The sequence below is a fragment of the Polypterus senegalus genome, chromosome 6, assembly GCF_016835505.1.
Source record: "Polypterus senegalus isolate Bchr_013 chromosome 6, ASM1683550v1, whole genome shotgun sequence".
Classification (NCBI taxonomy): Eukaryota; Metazoa; Chordata; class Cladistia; order Polypteriformes; family Polypteridae; genus Polypterus; species Polypterus senegalus.
The window spans coordinates 48345402-48358686 of record NC_053159.1 but is presented as its reverse complement, the minus strand read 5'-3'; the positions used below and the strand labels follow the sequence as shown (position 1 = coordinate 48358686).

General features: G+C 35.8%; 1 protein-coding gene across 3 annotated transcripts in view; it reads left to right on the top strand.

Annotated features, from left to right (window-relative positions):
• Positions 1–13285, top strand: part of pgap1 (post-GPI attachment to proteins inositol deacylase 1) — a 348101-nt gene that overhangs the window by 59639 nt on the left and 275177 nt on the right. For 2 of the 3 annotated variants that reach the window (XM_039755984.1, XM_039755983.1), the window contains exon 4: positions 3165–3336. In XM_039755984.1, the coding sequence (XP_039611918.1) occupies positions 3165–3336 (172 nt within the window). Of the gene's footprint in view, positions 1–3164; positions 3337–13285 lie in introns of those variants that run through there. The other variant, XM_039755985.1, reaches the window with a different exon arrangement.

Here is a 13285-nt window from a genome sequence, read left to right as displayed (position 1 = left end):
TATGAAAGCTTATTAGGGTACAGAGAAAAAAGGCACACAGTGAGGAAAAAGCACGAAATGTCAACTTCAATCTCGACATTTCCACTTTAATCACGTAGTTTATTTTGTCATTAAAGTAGAACATCATAAACTTCATCTTAAAATCGTTTAATTAACCAGTTTCTCAAATCACATCGTAATTAAAGTAGCACGTTAAATGCTTTGTTTTGTATTTGATCTTCTATGTGCTCTATGTGTGTGAATCACTACTTGCTTTTTAAACCGGCTCTCTTCCTCCAACTGGACACAGAATCAATTACATTCGTAATATTACAGTTCTCTGAATAACTAAAATACTGAGATGTATACGTGATATCATTTTCATGATGATAGGAGTTGAAGCACGTTATTAAACATGTGTTTCACTTAGATAAAATAATTTATTGCAGCAGTACAATCAGGGGCGGCTCTAGGCTTGTGGTGGCACTGGGCAGAGGAAGAATCGGTGGCTACTTCGCCGCCCGTCAGTAAGGTAGCTTATGCACAGTGGATGGCTACGTCCGTTGCAGACACTGCATAGCCGTCTCGTGCTCATGACACAAGCATTTAACTTTTGCCGAAATTTGTCGCTGTGTTTTTAGCTGTGTTGTTATTTTCTCTTTCTGTTTTATATTCAATATATATTGGCGTAGCCGTCACTACAGTCAGTGCTTTTCTTTCCCCAAGTAACCGATCGCCATACAGTCAGCTCTGTAATAGACGTTAAGCCATCTGTAAGCTTAGCGCCGATTCTTCAAAACGTTTAAAGAACATTGAAATATCTTCGTAGTACATGTTTAATTATTCTATCCTTAACGACACTCCCAGTGAAGAATATAGATTATATAATTGAAGTTAAAGTTTTATCTGTATAATTTAATAAACCTATTTTGCTGAATTTCACCTTATAAATGATATCGTTTCTGTTTCTGAACCGCGAGGTCCATACAGGAAAGGCTTTAAAACATTTTGCAGTGGCTGAGACAGCGTGTCCTTGAAGCTGTATACCGATAATTCCCTTTCCGATCAGCTCTGCTGTGATTCACACTCAGATACAGTGATATAAATATTCTGAGTGGTGCAGTGTGAGAAATATTGAAAAAGATGATCCGCTGTGGCAACTCCTAACAAGAGGAGCTGAAAGAAGAAGAAGAAGTGAGAGTAACAACGCTAAAGCAGTTATGGTATTTGGAATACTATGGCTGTTCCCTCTACCATTATATTGTTACAAGTTAATTACAATCAGATGCATTACACTAATAAACAATATGCGGTTAGTTTCGGTGTATTTATAAAGCCGCGTCAGGAAAATAAGGTGTAATCACACAGGAACAGTAGCACTGCTTTGACGCTAGGTGCCGCCAGTCTGCAAAACCGTGCGGAGAACTTGCGTACGACAAGTTATGAGGTACCTTGGAAAAGTGCGTGGATTTACGCCAAGTGTAGGTTTTATACATCGCGATTTGAACGTGGAAAAGTTCTTACGCAACATTTCTGTGCGTACGCACCGTTTATACATGAGGCCCCTGGAATCTAGCCACTTTAAGGCGGGCATTGAGAAGGGTGGAGACAACATTAAGAAATTACATTATCGGTTTTGTTAAGGTTTGTTCAATTTTCTAAAATCCCATTTTCTAACTTTAGCTTGACTCCCCCTCACAATTTACTGATTAACACAAGAAGTAAAGAAATTGAGTAATTGGTCCTTTGTCAGTATTACAAACAGGATGTAGAATACAAAAAAGCAAATATGTAAAACTTAACCTGTGATTCTAATTTTATGTATGTTTGTTTTTTCCCCTAGAGGAATGTAGATTTATTTTTTAGTTACATTTATCCCATAGAGCTGTTCTATGTTTGTCTGTGACTTATAAAATCATATTACTGTAAAACAGTGTATATATTCTCATGGTCTAATGTACCACTTTGAGAGCAGAGTGCCATGCTTTAAGATCTTTGTTTCTACATATGCAGTCTGAATTAAAAGAACTGAGAAAGCTATAATGTTATTCAGCACAGTTTTTACTGATCTTTCTTATAATAGTTAATCAAGAGAATGCAATATTCAGACATGCTTTGGCTATTTAGTAGTTAGTTTGATTTTGTAATTAATTTGGTACATACAAGGACAAGCTTTATGATGTCTTATGCACTGATAGGGTCTTCTTTTGGTACAGGCTACTTTTCATTTGGTGGAGTGTGTATTAAAATTTCTGTGCCCTCTGGCTCTTTGTGTATGTCTTGTCTGTGTTTCTTAACATGGACTAGCTGCTGGGCTTTTTATCTTCTGTTTTTTACTCAAGGAAACTCTGAACTATCCTGTGTTGCTTCATAGTTATCTTCCATGCTGCAATGTTTTACCATTCCTCCTGGCAGGGTATAGCCTATAAGTACTCTATTGGCCTTGTGTATGTGGTACAGTATAATCATTCTAATGTTCTAAATATGAATTGTAATGAAAAGACAGTAGAAAGAAAAAGGTTTGGAGAATCCAGCCCATATAATGACAGGCAACAGCAAACAAATATGATGAGTGGTAAAAAAGGACTGAGTCCAACTAGACTAAATGAGGAAGGAAGATGCAGGCTTTTATAGTTGTTGTAGAGGAAGAGGTGGGTCTGAGTGGGGGATGGCAGAAGTGAGGTCAGTACGAGGGCATGGTTTGGACAGGAAGACGGAAGTTGTTGCTGGTTTACCATGGGTTTCCCTTCTGTGAATCTGTAGAAGAGGAAGAAGAGAGGTTAGTGCACTTTATCAACCCTCAAGCTGACATCTTACCCTCAGTTAAGCCCTTTAACTGCCTCAAATGCACATTTGTGTGACAGTGTATACATTCCCCAAATGACAGAATAGTCATCCATTGATATCTAAATCTTACCATGTGAGTAGTCATCTATGTACATGTTGTTGTTAAATATTTTCTGATAAAAATAATTGAATTGTATGTATCTTCTGGTTAGCATTGAAAAATGATAGTGATACATGTATGCTGGTCAATTGTACAAGTCCTGTGTTCTATAATATTTTGTTTTTACAATTTTTTACAAAACATACAAGAGTGAATTTCCTAAATTTTATTTTGATGTCAATCTATTTTTTTAAACCACTTATTTCATTAATTATTTGTTTTCTTTTTGTTTTCCTAGGGTCAGGCATCACCCCCAAATAGCATAGCAATTATAGGACACTCAATGGGTGGAATTATAGCCAGGGCTCTTTTCTTACTCCCTAAGTTCAACCCCAACATCATCAACTTAATCATCACACAAGCTACACCTCACCAGGGCCCTGTGCTGCCACTTGATAGCTATATCACTGGTATGTCATGCCAATTTAAATTCTTCTTTTACTCTGTTTTAATAAATAGATGAATTTGATAATGTCTTTCTTATTTAGTAAAATTAATTAATATTACAATTAATGGCACAAAGGAATAATTAATTTTGTATTAAATGTTCATAATTATAGTTAACATTCTGTAATAGCTACATTATTAGTTTTTTTTCTGAAGCATAATAGAAAATTACCAGTCAGAATTTTGGTTTGCATATTTATATTCTGATTTTAAATGGAAACATATTTGGGTGAATGTTGGAATATCGTGATGCAACTGTATGTAGAAAAATGTTTTTAGGCACAATTAAAGAATATGTGTATATAAGAGGACTATAAAGTTGACTGTCACGACTTGCATTTTAGTAAATGTAGAAAAAGCCCGTTTGCAGAGAATGTTGTTTTAAAAGACTTTGAAAACAGATTAAAAAAAAATACAGCCTCCTGCTTCCTTAAGCTTTTTATGTTTTTTTAGACAGCAGAGAGTACTTTATGCAATAATGGATAAGAAGTTATTTTAAAAATATTGTGATGGCTCACAGGTTAATTTTATATAGTTATCATATAACACCCTACTTTGTTTGTCCAAAGAAGGGAATTTTAGCATACTGTATTACAGAAGGCCAAGAAAAATTATTACAAATAGCACTAACCACAATCCCCCTCAAATACACATAAGAATTGCAGAAAAGAAAAGAACATGCCAGTTGCAGTCACATGTAAGCCTGCTCAGCTTGTGAGATCAGTCACAGATTTACTAAATAAATGTAACATGGTGTTACAGAATTTCTTAAAACTAATTTTTTGTAAGATATTCTATCAAATACTTCTGTAGTTATACATTTCAGATATAAAATCTTTGAAAAGTAATTTGGAATACATTTTTGGGATTTGATTACTGCCATAAATTCATGTCTGAGTACCACTCATTTTGTAAGTGCAAATTACATTCTGAGTGTGAGTGTTACACTGTTACAGTGTTTTGCAGTAGTGTGAATATTTGGGAGCTTTCTTGCATGCCATCAGGGCAAGTCAAGGGCAGGACTTTGTTCTTCTAAATAATAGGAGTAGTCAGTGCTGACCAGCAAGTCATGAGGCACACCTCTCTTCCCCAACTCTAAATGGGAATGTGCATAGTTTACTCCGTGACTCAGAACTAACTAAACCTTTATTTGCTGGTTTGTTGCAAGAATTGCATCCAGTTCTGTCCTCGCTGGCAAAAATGTCAATCAAACCTCAAAACCATTGACATTTCATGAATAAGGCTTGCACAGAAATCAAAACTACAGAACACTCTTCTCTTCACATCTTTGCAAGGTTCAAATTCTGTTCTCTAAAAGAAAAAAATCAAATGTTTTTCACTTTTATGTATGCTCCACCCATGGCAAAGATTAGAATATGAACTAAAAATCATGCAGCTGTGCCTTTATGCGTAAAATGCATATCATTTTACAGCTTTTTTGTAAAGATTTTTTTGGTGACTTTATTCTCAAGTGTATAGCACGCATCCTCCCAAGTACAGACAATTGCTAGTGGATTGGAACAGGATGATTAACCTGTGATGTTCCAAATTTAAATCTGATCATTAGCAAGTGTACTTGTTTGTTCGTCATATGCCATCAGTGTAATTTAACTTGTAAATAAGTAAAAAGAAATCAATTCATACATGTTTTAAAACATTCTTGTGTCTCTAAAATATAATATAAAAGGAACAAAGAGTCGCTTTAATTCTTTTTTTTGAATTGAAAATAAAAAGCGGAGCAAAACTGATGTGATACACATTTGTCTATCATTTTTGGATTTTTTAATATATAAAGAACAAACCTTTCTCTTTTGAGCAATTTGAGTTTGCTCAACAAATGTTTAACAAAAGAATTTAATTAGAACACTGCCAAAATATCTAGAACGCAAAGTTTTGGCAGTAATTTAACATCATAGACATTATCCTGAGACCTTCCCTTTGCAGGGTGACACCAGATGTTTCAGCAGAAAAAAATCCAATAAGCATAAGTGCTGTTTGATTAAAACATGCCAGAGTTGAAAAACTTTCCCATGCACAGTTTACACACAGTCTTTGCATATTCATATCCTAGTTTTCAAGCATGTTGAAATGGGTCTTCAGTGGTTTATTAAAGCTTTTAACCTGGGGGTATCAAGCTATTTGGGTATCTGTAATGCACCAAGACATGTTTAGAAGAAAATAAAACACACTTCATTTCTTCACATCTTTTAAGTACTGATATTTCTCCCGGCTCCCTTGCCCTAAGTGTTAAAAAGCATGTGTTAAATTGATTAGTAATCCTCAAATTGGCCAAGTATAACTGAATGCCTGCGGTGGGTTGGCACCCTGCCCAGGATTGGTTCCTGCCTTGTGCCCTGTGTTGGCTGGGATTGGCTCCAGCAGACCCCCGTGACCCTATTCGGATTCAGCGGGTTAGAAAATGGATGGATGGATAACTGAATGCTGTTTGTGTTTGATGTTCTGGTTCCTGCAGGGATTGCCACTGACTGATAGCTTTCATGAAGTAGATAAATATGTTAAAAAATGGAGGAAGCAATGAATGGATAGATCCCTTCAGTAATTTAACTTGGATGTGCAGTAGAAATAAGTTTATTTTTTTATTTTTTTGTCCTAGCATTTTTTTAAATATTTGCCTGTTTTATTAACACTTGTTTGTTCTTTATTAGTAGTTTTTTAAATATTTTTATTTATTATATTATTTTTTTTATTATTTTTAATATTTGTATACTATGTATTTTTTTATATCTAAACTATTTTTTCATTGTTACTACTATGTTTTCTGGTTCAGTCTTTATTTAATAATCATTTCAAAACTGAATCATTATAATGGTAAAAAATGAAAATAATTAGCAGTGGGTTTATCCTATATGTCAAATGTTGAAGTTGTAATTCATTTGCCAACTTTTAAATGACCTAATGTGAGAGGGTTTCTGTTTTTCTTCTTTGATCTTTGATCTTTTCAAATTATTTATTTAATTTTAAGATTCTTGGCATCAGTCAAGACTTGACAACTTCCTGCTCTATTTGTGAAACATAGGCTGTTCTGTGAATGCCTTAGTGAGCCCTTAGTGGCATCAAAGTCATTGGTTTCAACTGTGGAAACTTTGATTTATGGTGAGCCAATTTATATAGAGAAGTATCAAAGAATATAGCAGAAACATGTGTCCTGCACAGATTAAAACAGTACCAACAGAAAAAAACTAAACTCAAATGAGTATAAATAGCAGCAAAAAGTTGGCACCACAGTAATTTATGTATACACTTCCCCAAACACCTCTTCAAATTCTGTTTAAGAATTTGCTTTAAACTATTTATTTACTGTTTGGCTGACTCTTTTATCCAAGGCAATTTACAAAATTGTAATAATACAATTGGTCACATTTCTATGTTTCCAATTGGAGCACAGTGGGTTTTTAAGCCACAACCTCAGGGTAAGAAGTCCAAAGCCTTAACCACTATGCCACAATGACTACGAGTAAAATGAACAGTGCACATAGGCTAAAAATATTATGATAAGAGAAAATGTGTGCCACCGAATAGTTGCTGCCTACTTCATAGCATGCAAAACAATAAAATACAGTTGAATTCAGGTTGGATGAATCATGTAGAAGGGAATTTATTATATATCAAGTAACACAAGTTAACAGTGAGTATAAATGGACAATTCTATTCTTTTGGCTTTTAACATTTTTTAACAATCAGTTTTTACTTAAATTTGAACTTTTAACTGAACCTTTACCTTAATTGTGACCTCTGCATACTTGTAAATTAAAGATATCTTTTAATTATTTATTATGTCTAATTTTAAAAAGCATTTCATTGCTTTTGATAGTTTGCTCACAAAGGGTTTGAGGGCTTCCCATCACTCCATGACAATAATAAATAAGTATAGAAGAGAAAAAAGTAAAAACTGATGCAATTTTATTATTTTTTTAAATTTAGATTATACAACTTAAGGACTGGAGCATCTCTCAGTTAACACTGAGGTCCAGTCCACTCTGCAGTAGTTCATAGCCCGTATTTCAAGGCTTTATATTGTCCTTTAAAGCAGTGGTCCCCAACCTTTTTGACACCAAGGACTGCTTTACTGGAAGCAAATTTTTCCAGGGACCGGGGATTTGGCGAGGATTAGGGGCAAGTTCGTAGGGCAGTTTTATACACAATTTACATTACATTTCTATTATTATTATTAAGTTATAATATCGTAATAGAAATTATACAGCTTACCATAATGCAGAATCAGTGGGAACCTTGAGCTTGTTTTCCTGCAACCAGACAATCCCATCTAGGGACGATGGAAAACAGTGACACGCGAAGTGTGTTTATGTTCAGTCTACTTCGTAATCTCATTTTGGTTGCAGTCACTGCAGAAAACACTGCCTCACAAAGATAGGATGTTGGAAATGGGAGCAGTTTCAGTATATTCTTTCATCTTATTTTAATCTTCTCCTTTCTACAAGTTATGCTGACGAGAATTTTTCTCAGCATTTCCTTGTGATAATACACTTTCAGGGTGCGAATGATGCCCAAACTCAATGGCTGAAGCACTGCTGTACACTTGGGTAGGAGGAATTCAACGCGAACATTATCTAAATGCGGAAGCATGTTGTGGGCAGCACAGTTATCAATCAAAAGCCGAATCACCCTTTTCTTCTTCTTCATATTGTAAGGTTTATGAACTCTTTTGGGATCCCCTCCACCTAACGGGAACGTCATGCTGAAGTGTGTCCCGAAGCGCGATTGCCTCGTCTGTATAAGATTGTTTGTACGTTGCTGGATCAGGTCAACAGCAGGTTCACAGCGTGCTGTCCTGTTGACAGAGGTACCAAGAGAGTTTAAAAACCTTACATTTTCTTGAATGAGTGCCGCATTAAAAGGAATGTTTCTTGAACAAGCATCACTGAACAACATAAAAACTGCTTTTTTGACATCTTCAAATGCAGCAGTTCGAATACGTTTGCAACCCGAGATTTTTCTTCTTTTTTTGCTTATAACAAAGACATATGCATTGCATTTGTCATTCCAACAGATTGCACATCACAAACATTAACACTGTTATCGTTTATTTGTGTCTGCCATTTCTATAGGGTGACGAGTTAAATTCCAATGGATGTTTTTTAAATGTTGATGAGTAATAAGCAAAAGGTATCACTGAAAACCCTAGAAAACAAAAACAGCAAAAAAACAGTACGAGGAAAGTTCAAAGAAAGAATTTTTTTTTTTTAATAATGTTTCTGTTTGGGGATCGTTATGCAAATGTGCATAATTGAGCTGCGACCACAGAACTGACTGCTCTGTGGATGATTCATTCAAGCATTTGAAGGTCACTTCGTTATAATGAAAGTATCTGCTGAATGTACAGTACTTTGTAGTAACGTGATTTCTATAGACTCGTGTCATATGGGGAAACTGTTAGGACCATAAAAATATTTTGTTGTGATACTCTCTCACCTCGGTCTCTGTCCTCTTTCTGGACCGCTGCAAAGCCCCGCCCACCTAGCATTCTGAAAAATGTCCTCCGTGAAGGGGGCAGCCATTTTTCTGTAGCTCTTCACTGAGTGAGTCTCCGTTACCGGCAGTTTTCTTGCAGCCTGGCTGTCAGACGGCGGGCTGCGGACTGGGAGTTGGGGACCCCTGCTTTAAAGAATGGTTTTCTTACTGCCACTCACCCTGTCAAACCTAATCTCCTCTTTACAATTGAAACTGAGACTTGCTTTTTTTGACTACTGTAAAGCTGTGCTTGAGACTGTTCCTGAAGCTCTTATGCTGTGAGAAACCTATCACGCATGCTGGTGACTCTCAGAAACTTGTCTTCTGATTGGATTGTAACTTTGGGTCTGCCATATCGCTTACTTTTGGAGTTTCTTCCAGTTTCCAATTACCTTTGGACTTTGTAGTGAGTACAATGTGCTCACTGACACTTTGATTTTTTTTTTTTAATTTTTTTAAGCAATTTCTGTAAATGAAAAGCCTACACTTCTGAGGGTAATAATACTCTGTCTCATTTTTTTAATTGCTGTATTCTTGTCATTATCACTGGAATATTGTCTAAGTAGTAATTAAGAGGGTGTAGTAACACAGTCTGTTCTAGATATGCTTTGAGAGAGACCGAGGGTTTTTAAATTAATTGACAGAAGTTGTTTGCTTCAACTTGCAAGGCTTAATTTACTTTTATTGCTGCAGAGCATCTGTAGGTTGTACCCTAATAGTTTTTCCCCTGAAGATGGCACATTTGTAATATTTTCTTTTTTCATTCTTTGCTAACCTAAACTTTTTAAATTTAAACCTTTGGCAGTTTACTGGTTACTTTTTTATAATTTTCTGTCATTTATTGGATTTTAATTGATTAAATTTGAAGAGAAGCTGGAAAAACTGAGTTGTTCTAAAACTTTTGACCAGTAGTGTAAATATAAGGTATAACAGAGATCAGACTCCCTTATTCATTCATCAGCATGGTAAAGATAAGAGAACACATACTTCAAATGAGGGAAAAGTGTATTTTGAGCTTTATGAGTAAGGGAATGTGCATTTTGATATTAGGGCAATGACTAATAACTTCAAATCAATTGCAACTGTTTACCAACTTGCTTGAAAGAGGACTGAAGGTTTTTCCCCCATGAACAGTGAGCATGATTGTAAAGGAGGTAAATAAAATCTGCAAAGATCGATGTTGGAGAAATACAAAAAAAGTAGCATCTTTGAGTCACTAAGTCTCCAAAACTACAACATTGACTGCTGGAGTTTGCTAAACATTACTGGAACCATATTCTATAGTCAGATGAAGTGACAATTTGGCTTTTTGGCAAGAAGCATTTAAGGTAGGTTTGGAATGAAAAGGATGGCTATACTGAACAGAACCTGATGCCCACTGCCAAGTATAGTGGAGGCTCTGTGATGTAATGTGTCTGTTTTTCCTCTAATGGCCCTGGGAACAATGTTGGGGTACATGACATCATGAAATCAGAGAAACTCTAGGGGCCTCATGTAGAGCTCCTTGGGTAGAATTCACAATAAAACATGATGTACGGAAAAAACTAGAAATGTGTGTATGCACAAAATAATTCAGATGCACATAATCCCAGTCAACATGAATTTTAACTTGCATACACGTGCCTATAGCCCCACCTTGACACCTCCCAGAATTTTGCCTGTTTGAATTTACAAATCAATATAAACAGCCCCTTCCATTCAGTGTTTTGTTAAGACAATGGCAAAAGCACGTGTAAAAAAAAAAAAAAAAAAAGAAGAATTTCAGTGAATGCAAAATGGAGGTCCTGCTCAATGAAGTAGAGGCAAAGAAAAACATACTATTTGGTGGCTTTAGCAGTGGTACAAGCAACAATAGGAAATTGATGGAGTGGCACAGTGTGGCAAAGGCACTCAAAAGTTCAAGTTCAGAAAGTTGCACAGTGCCTGAAATAAAAAAGAATTGGCCAGATATCAAAGTTGACGCAAAAAGTTGAGTTGCAGCCCATCATCTGAGTGTCATACGGAAGTGTATTAGGGCAACAGAGAAGAAAAAAAATGAGGGACTGAATGAATAAAAAAAAAAGGTCTATATTGAGATTGAAGTCGAAATGTAGACTTTAATCTTGTTGTTTTATTTTGTCATTAAAGTAGAATGTCATAAACTTCATCTTCAAATCAATGTTTAATTTACTAGAGTTTTTCAAATCCCATTGTAACTAAAGTAGCATGTTAAATGCTTCATATTCTGTGTGTTTCCCAACCTAGTCGTTAATTGCTACATGCTTCTTAAATGGTCTTTGTCTTACACTGACAGGAGCATGCAAATAACGATCGCCGCACATAATGCATTACGTTCATAATATTACATTTTAGAATTCTAAGATGTATACTTGATTTAATTTTCATGTTGAAATACATTAAAACATGTATTAAACATGTGGGGGCATGGTGGCTCAGCAGTAGTGCTGTTGCTTCGCATTAAAGGGGTCACATCCCTGGTGTACCCTCCCTTAGAGTTTATATGTTTTCCTGGTGGGTTTCCTCGGCATGGTTTGGTTTCCTTCCAAAATCATGCAGGTAAGGAGATTTGGTGATGCTACTTGTGCAGAATGCTTCTTGGGATGGGCATGACCCTGGATGGAATAATTAAATATGTATAATGAAGATTTTTCAATGTTCCTTAACACTAGAATCCCTGAAGCCTATGAAAAAAGCCACCTTAAATTCCTTCGCACCTCTTTATCAGCATCTTTGTTTTGCAAATGTATCGATCAGCTCAAGCTATCCCATCCCTCCACCAACGCATCTGAAGTGAGATGCAAAATTCTCAGAGCTCAAGTGTATTTATGTGGGTGTGAAGTGCCTAGAATTGTATAGGGTAAATAATGCAAGGTAAGAAATATTGAACACCTAGCTAAAACTTTTTTCATGTTATAATACTAATGAAAATTTTGACATGAAGTGTATAATGTGTGAAGAGTGAAGTCCAAATATTAAATAAACACTTTTCCAAAAGATTCAAGTATAACAAAACAAGTGCGCCTTTATTCAAGAATATAACTGAAGAAAAAGAAATCGGGTTAGGGTACGACCACTTGGCTGGTGCAGAGGTAAGAACTGCTGACTCATAATCAAGAGATTGCATGTTCAATTCTGGGTCCTTTCTGCATTGCAAATGCAGGAAGCTCTGCAGTCTACTTTGACTTCATGCAGTAGGAAGATAAGTTTCTTGCCTCGCATTTCCTGTCATCCTACATTAACCTAGATTGCTGTAGGCACAGAACACACATGAAATGCATGTTTCCAAATAACAATATATTTACCCTATACAGATCCAGACACCTCATACCCAGATAAACAGACTTGAGTTGGGAGAACTTTTGGTCCGACTTGAGCTGCGTTGGTGGGGGAAGGGATAACAGGCTGCTTGCTGCTTTTGCTGATCGACACATTTGCAAAACAAAGACACTGATGGAGAGGTGCAAAGGAATTTAAACTGTAGACTTTTTCGCAGGTTTCAGGGATTCTACTGTTAAAATTTCTGAACACTCGGTGTTCTAAGTTTTTGGCTAGTTTTACAATCACAAAAACGTTTATTGTGTGGTGATTGGTTATGAGTGAAAAGTAAACAAAAGGATATGATCTGGGGATTGGTATGTTTGATAAAGACATCATGGCTGCAATAAAGAAAGCCTACTCAGGAACACGTCCATTAAATTGTGTCTGTGTCCCTGATCACCAGCTCACGAACCCAACATTTACACATTATTTCAAATAAACCTGTGGGATACTCATTCATACATCTAGCCTTTTGGAGCCTCGTCACAACTGCCATAAATGTTCTCTGCATTGAACGTACAGATGCTTTTGCAATCCCTTTTTTATAGAGATTGCGGCAAGGTGTCCTAAGAATTTAATGGATGTTTTTCTGGATGGGGTTTTTTATTGCAGTAGTACTGTGTTTGTCAAATGTACCAACCACCAATTCCTGTCCTTCCATTTTCTTTCTCCATGTAACCAATTGCCACACAAAAGCATCTGTAATAAATGTAAAACCAGCTGTAAGCTTAGACTGCTGATTCTTCAAACTTGTAAGGAACATTGAAAAATCTTTTTTTTTTTTTTTTTTATACCTTTTTAGGTAACGCTTTATATTAAGTGTCCATAATTACACTGTAACTACTATGTAATTACCTGTATAAGTACAGTGTAACTACAAGTTATTACTCCGTACTTACTGTGTAATACAAAGTAACACTATAGTTAAATTACTCAGTTGTCATTGTTATTCCACAGTTTATATAATTACAATGTAGCAGTTTATCACTGATCCAAAAACAAGTGTACTTACATGGTTACATTGCATCTGTACTTTCAAAATGTAATAAAAACATCAGGGTATGTAACTACAACTATGTAACAGATGTTCCATGGTCCGAGCAA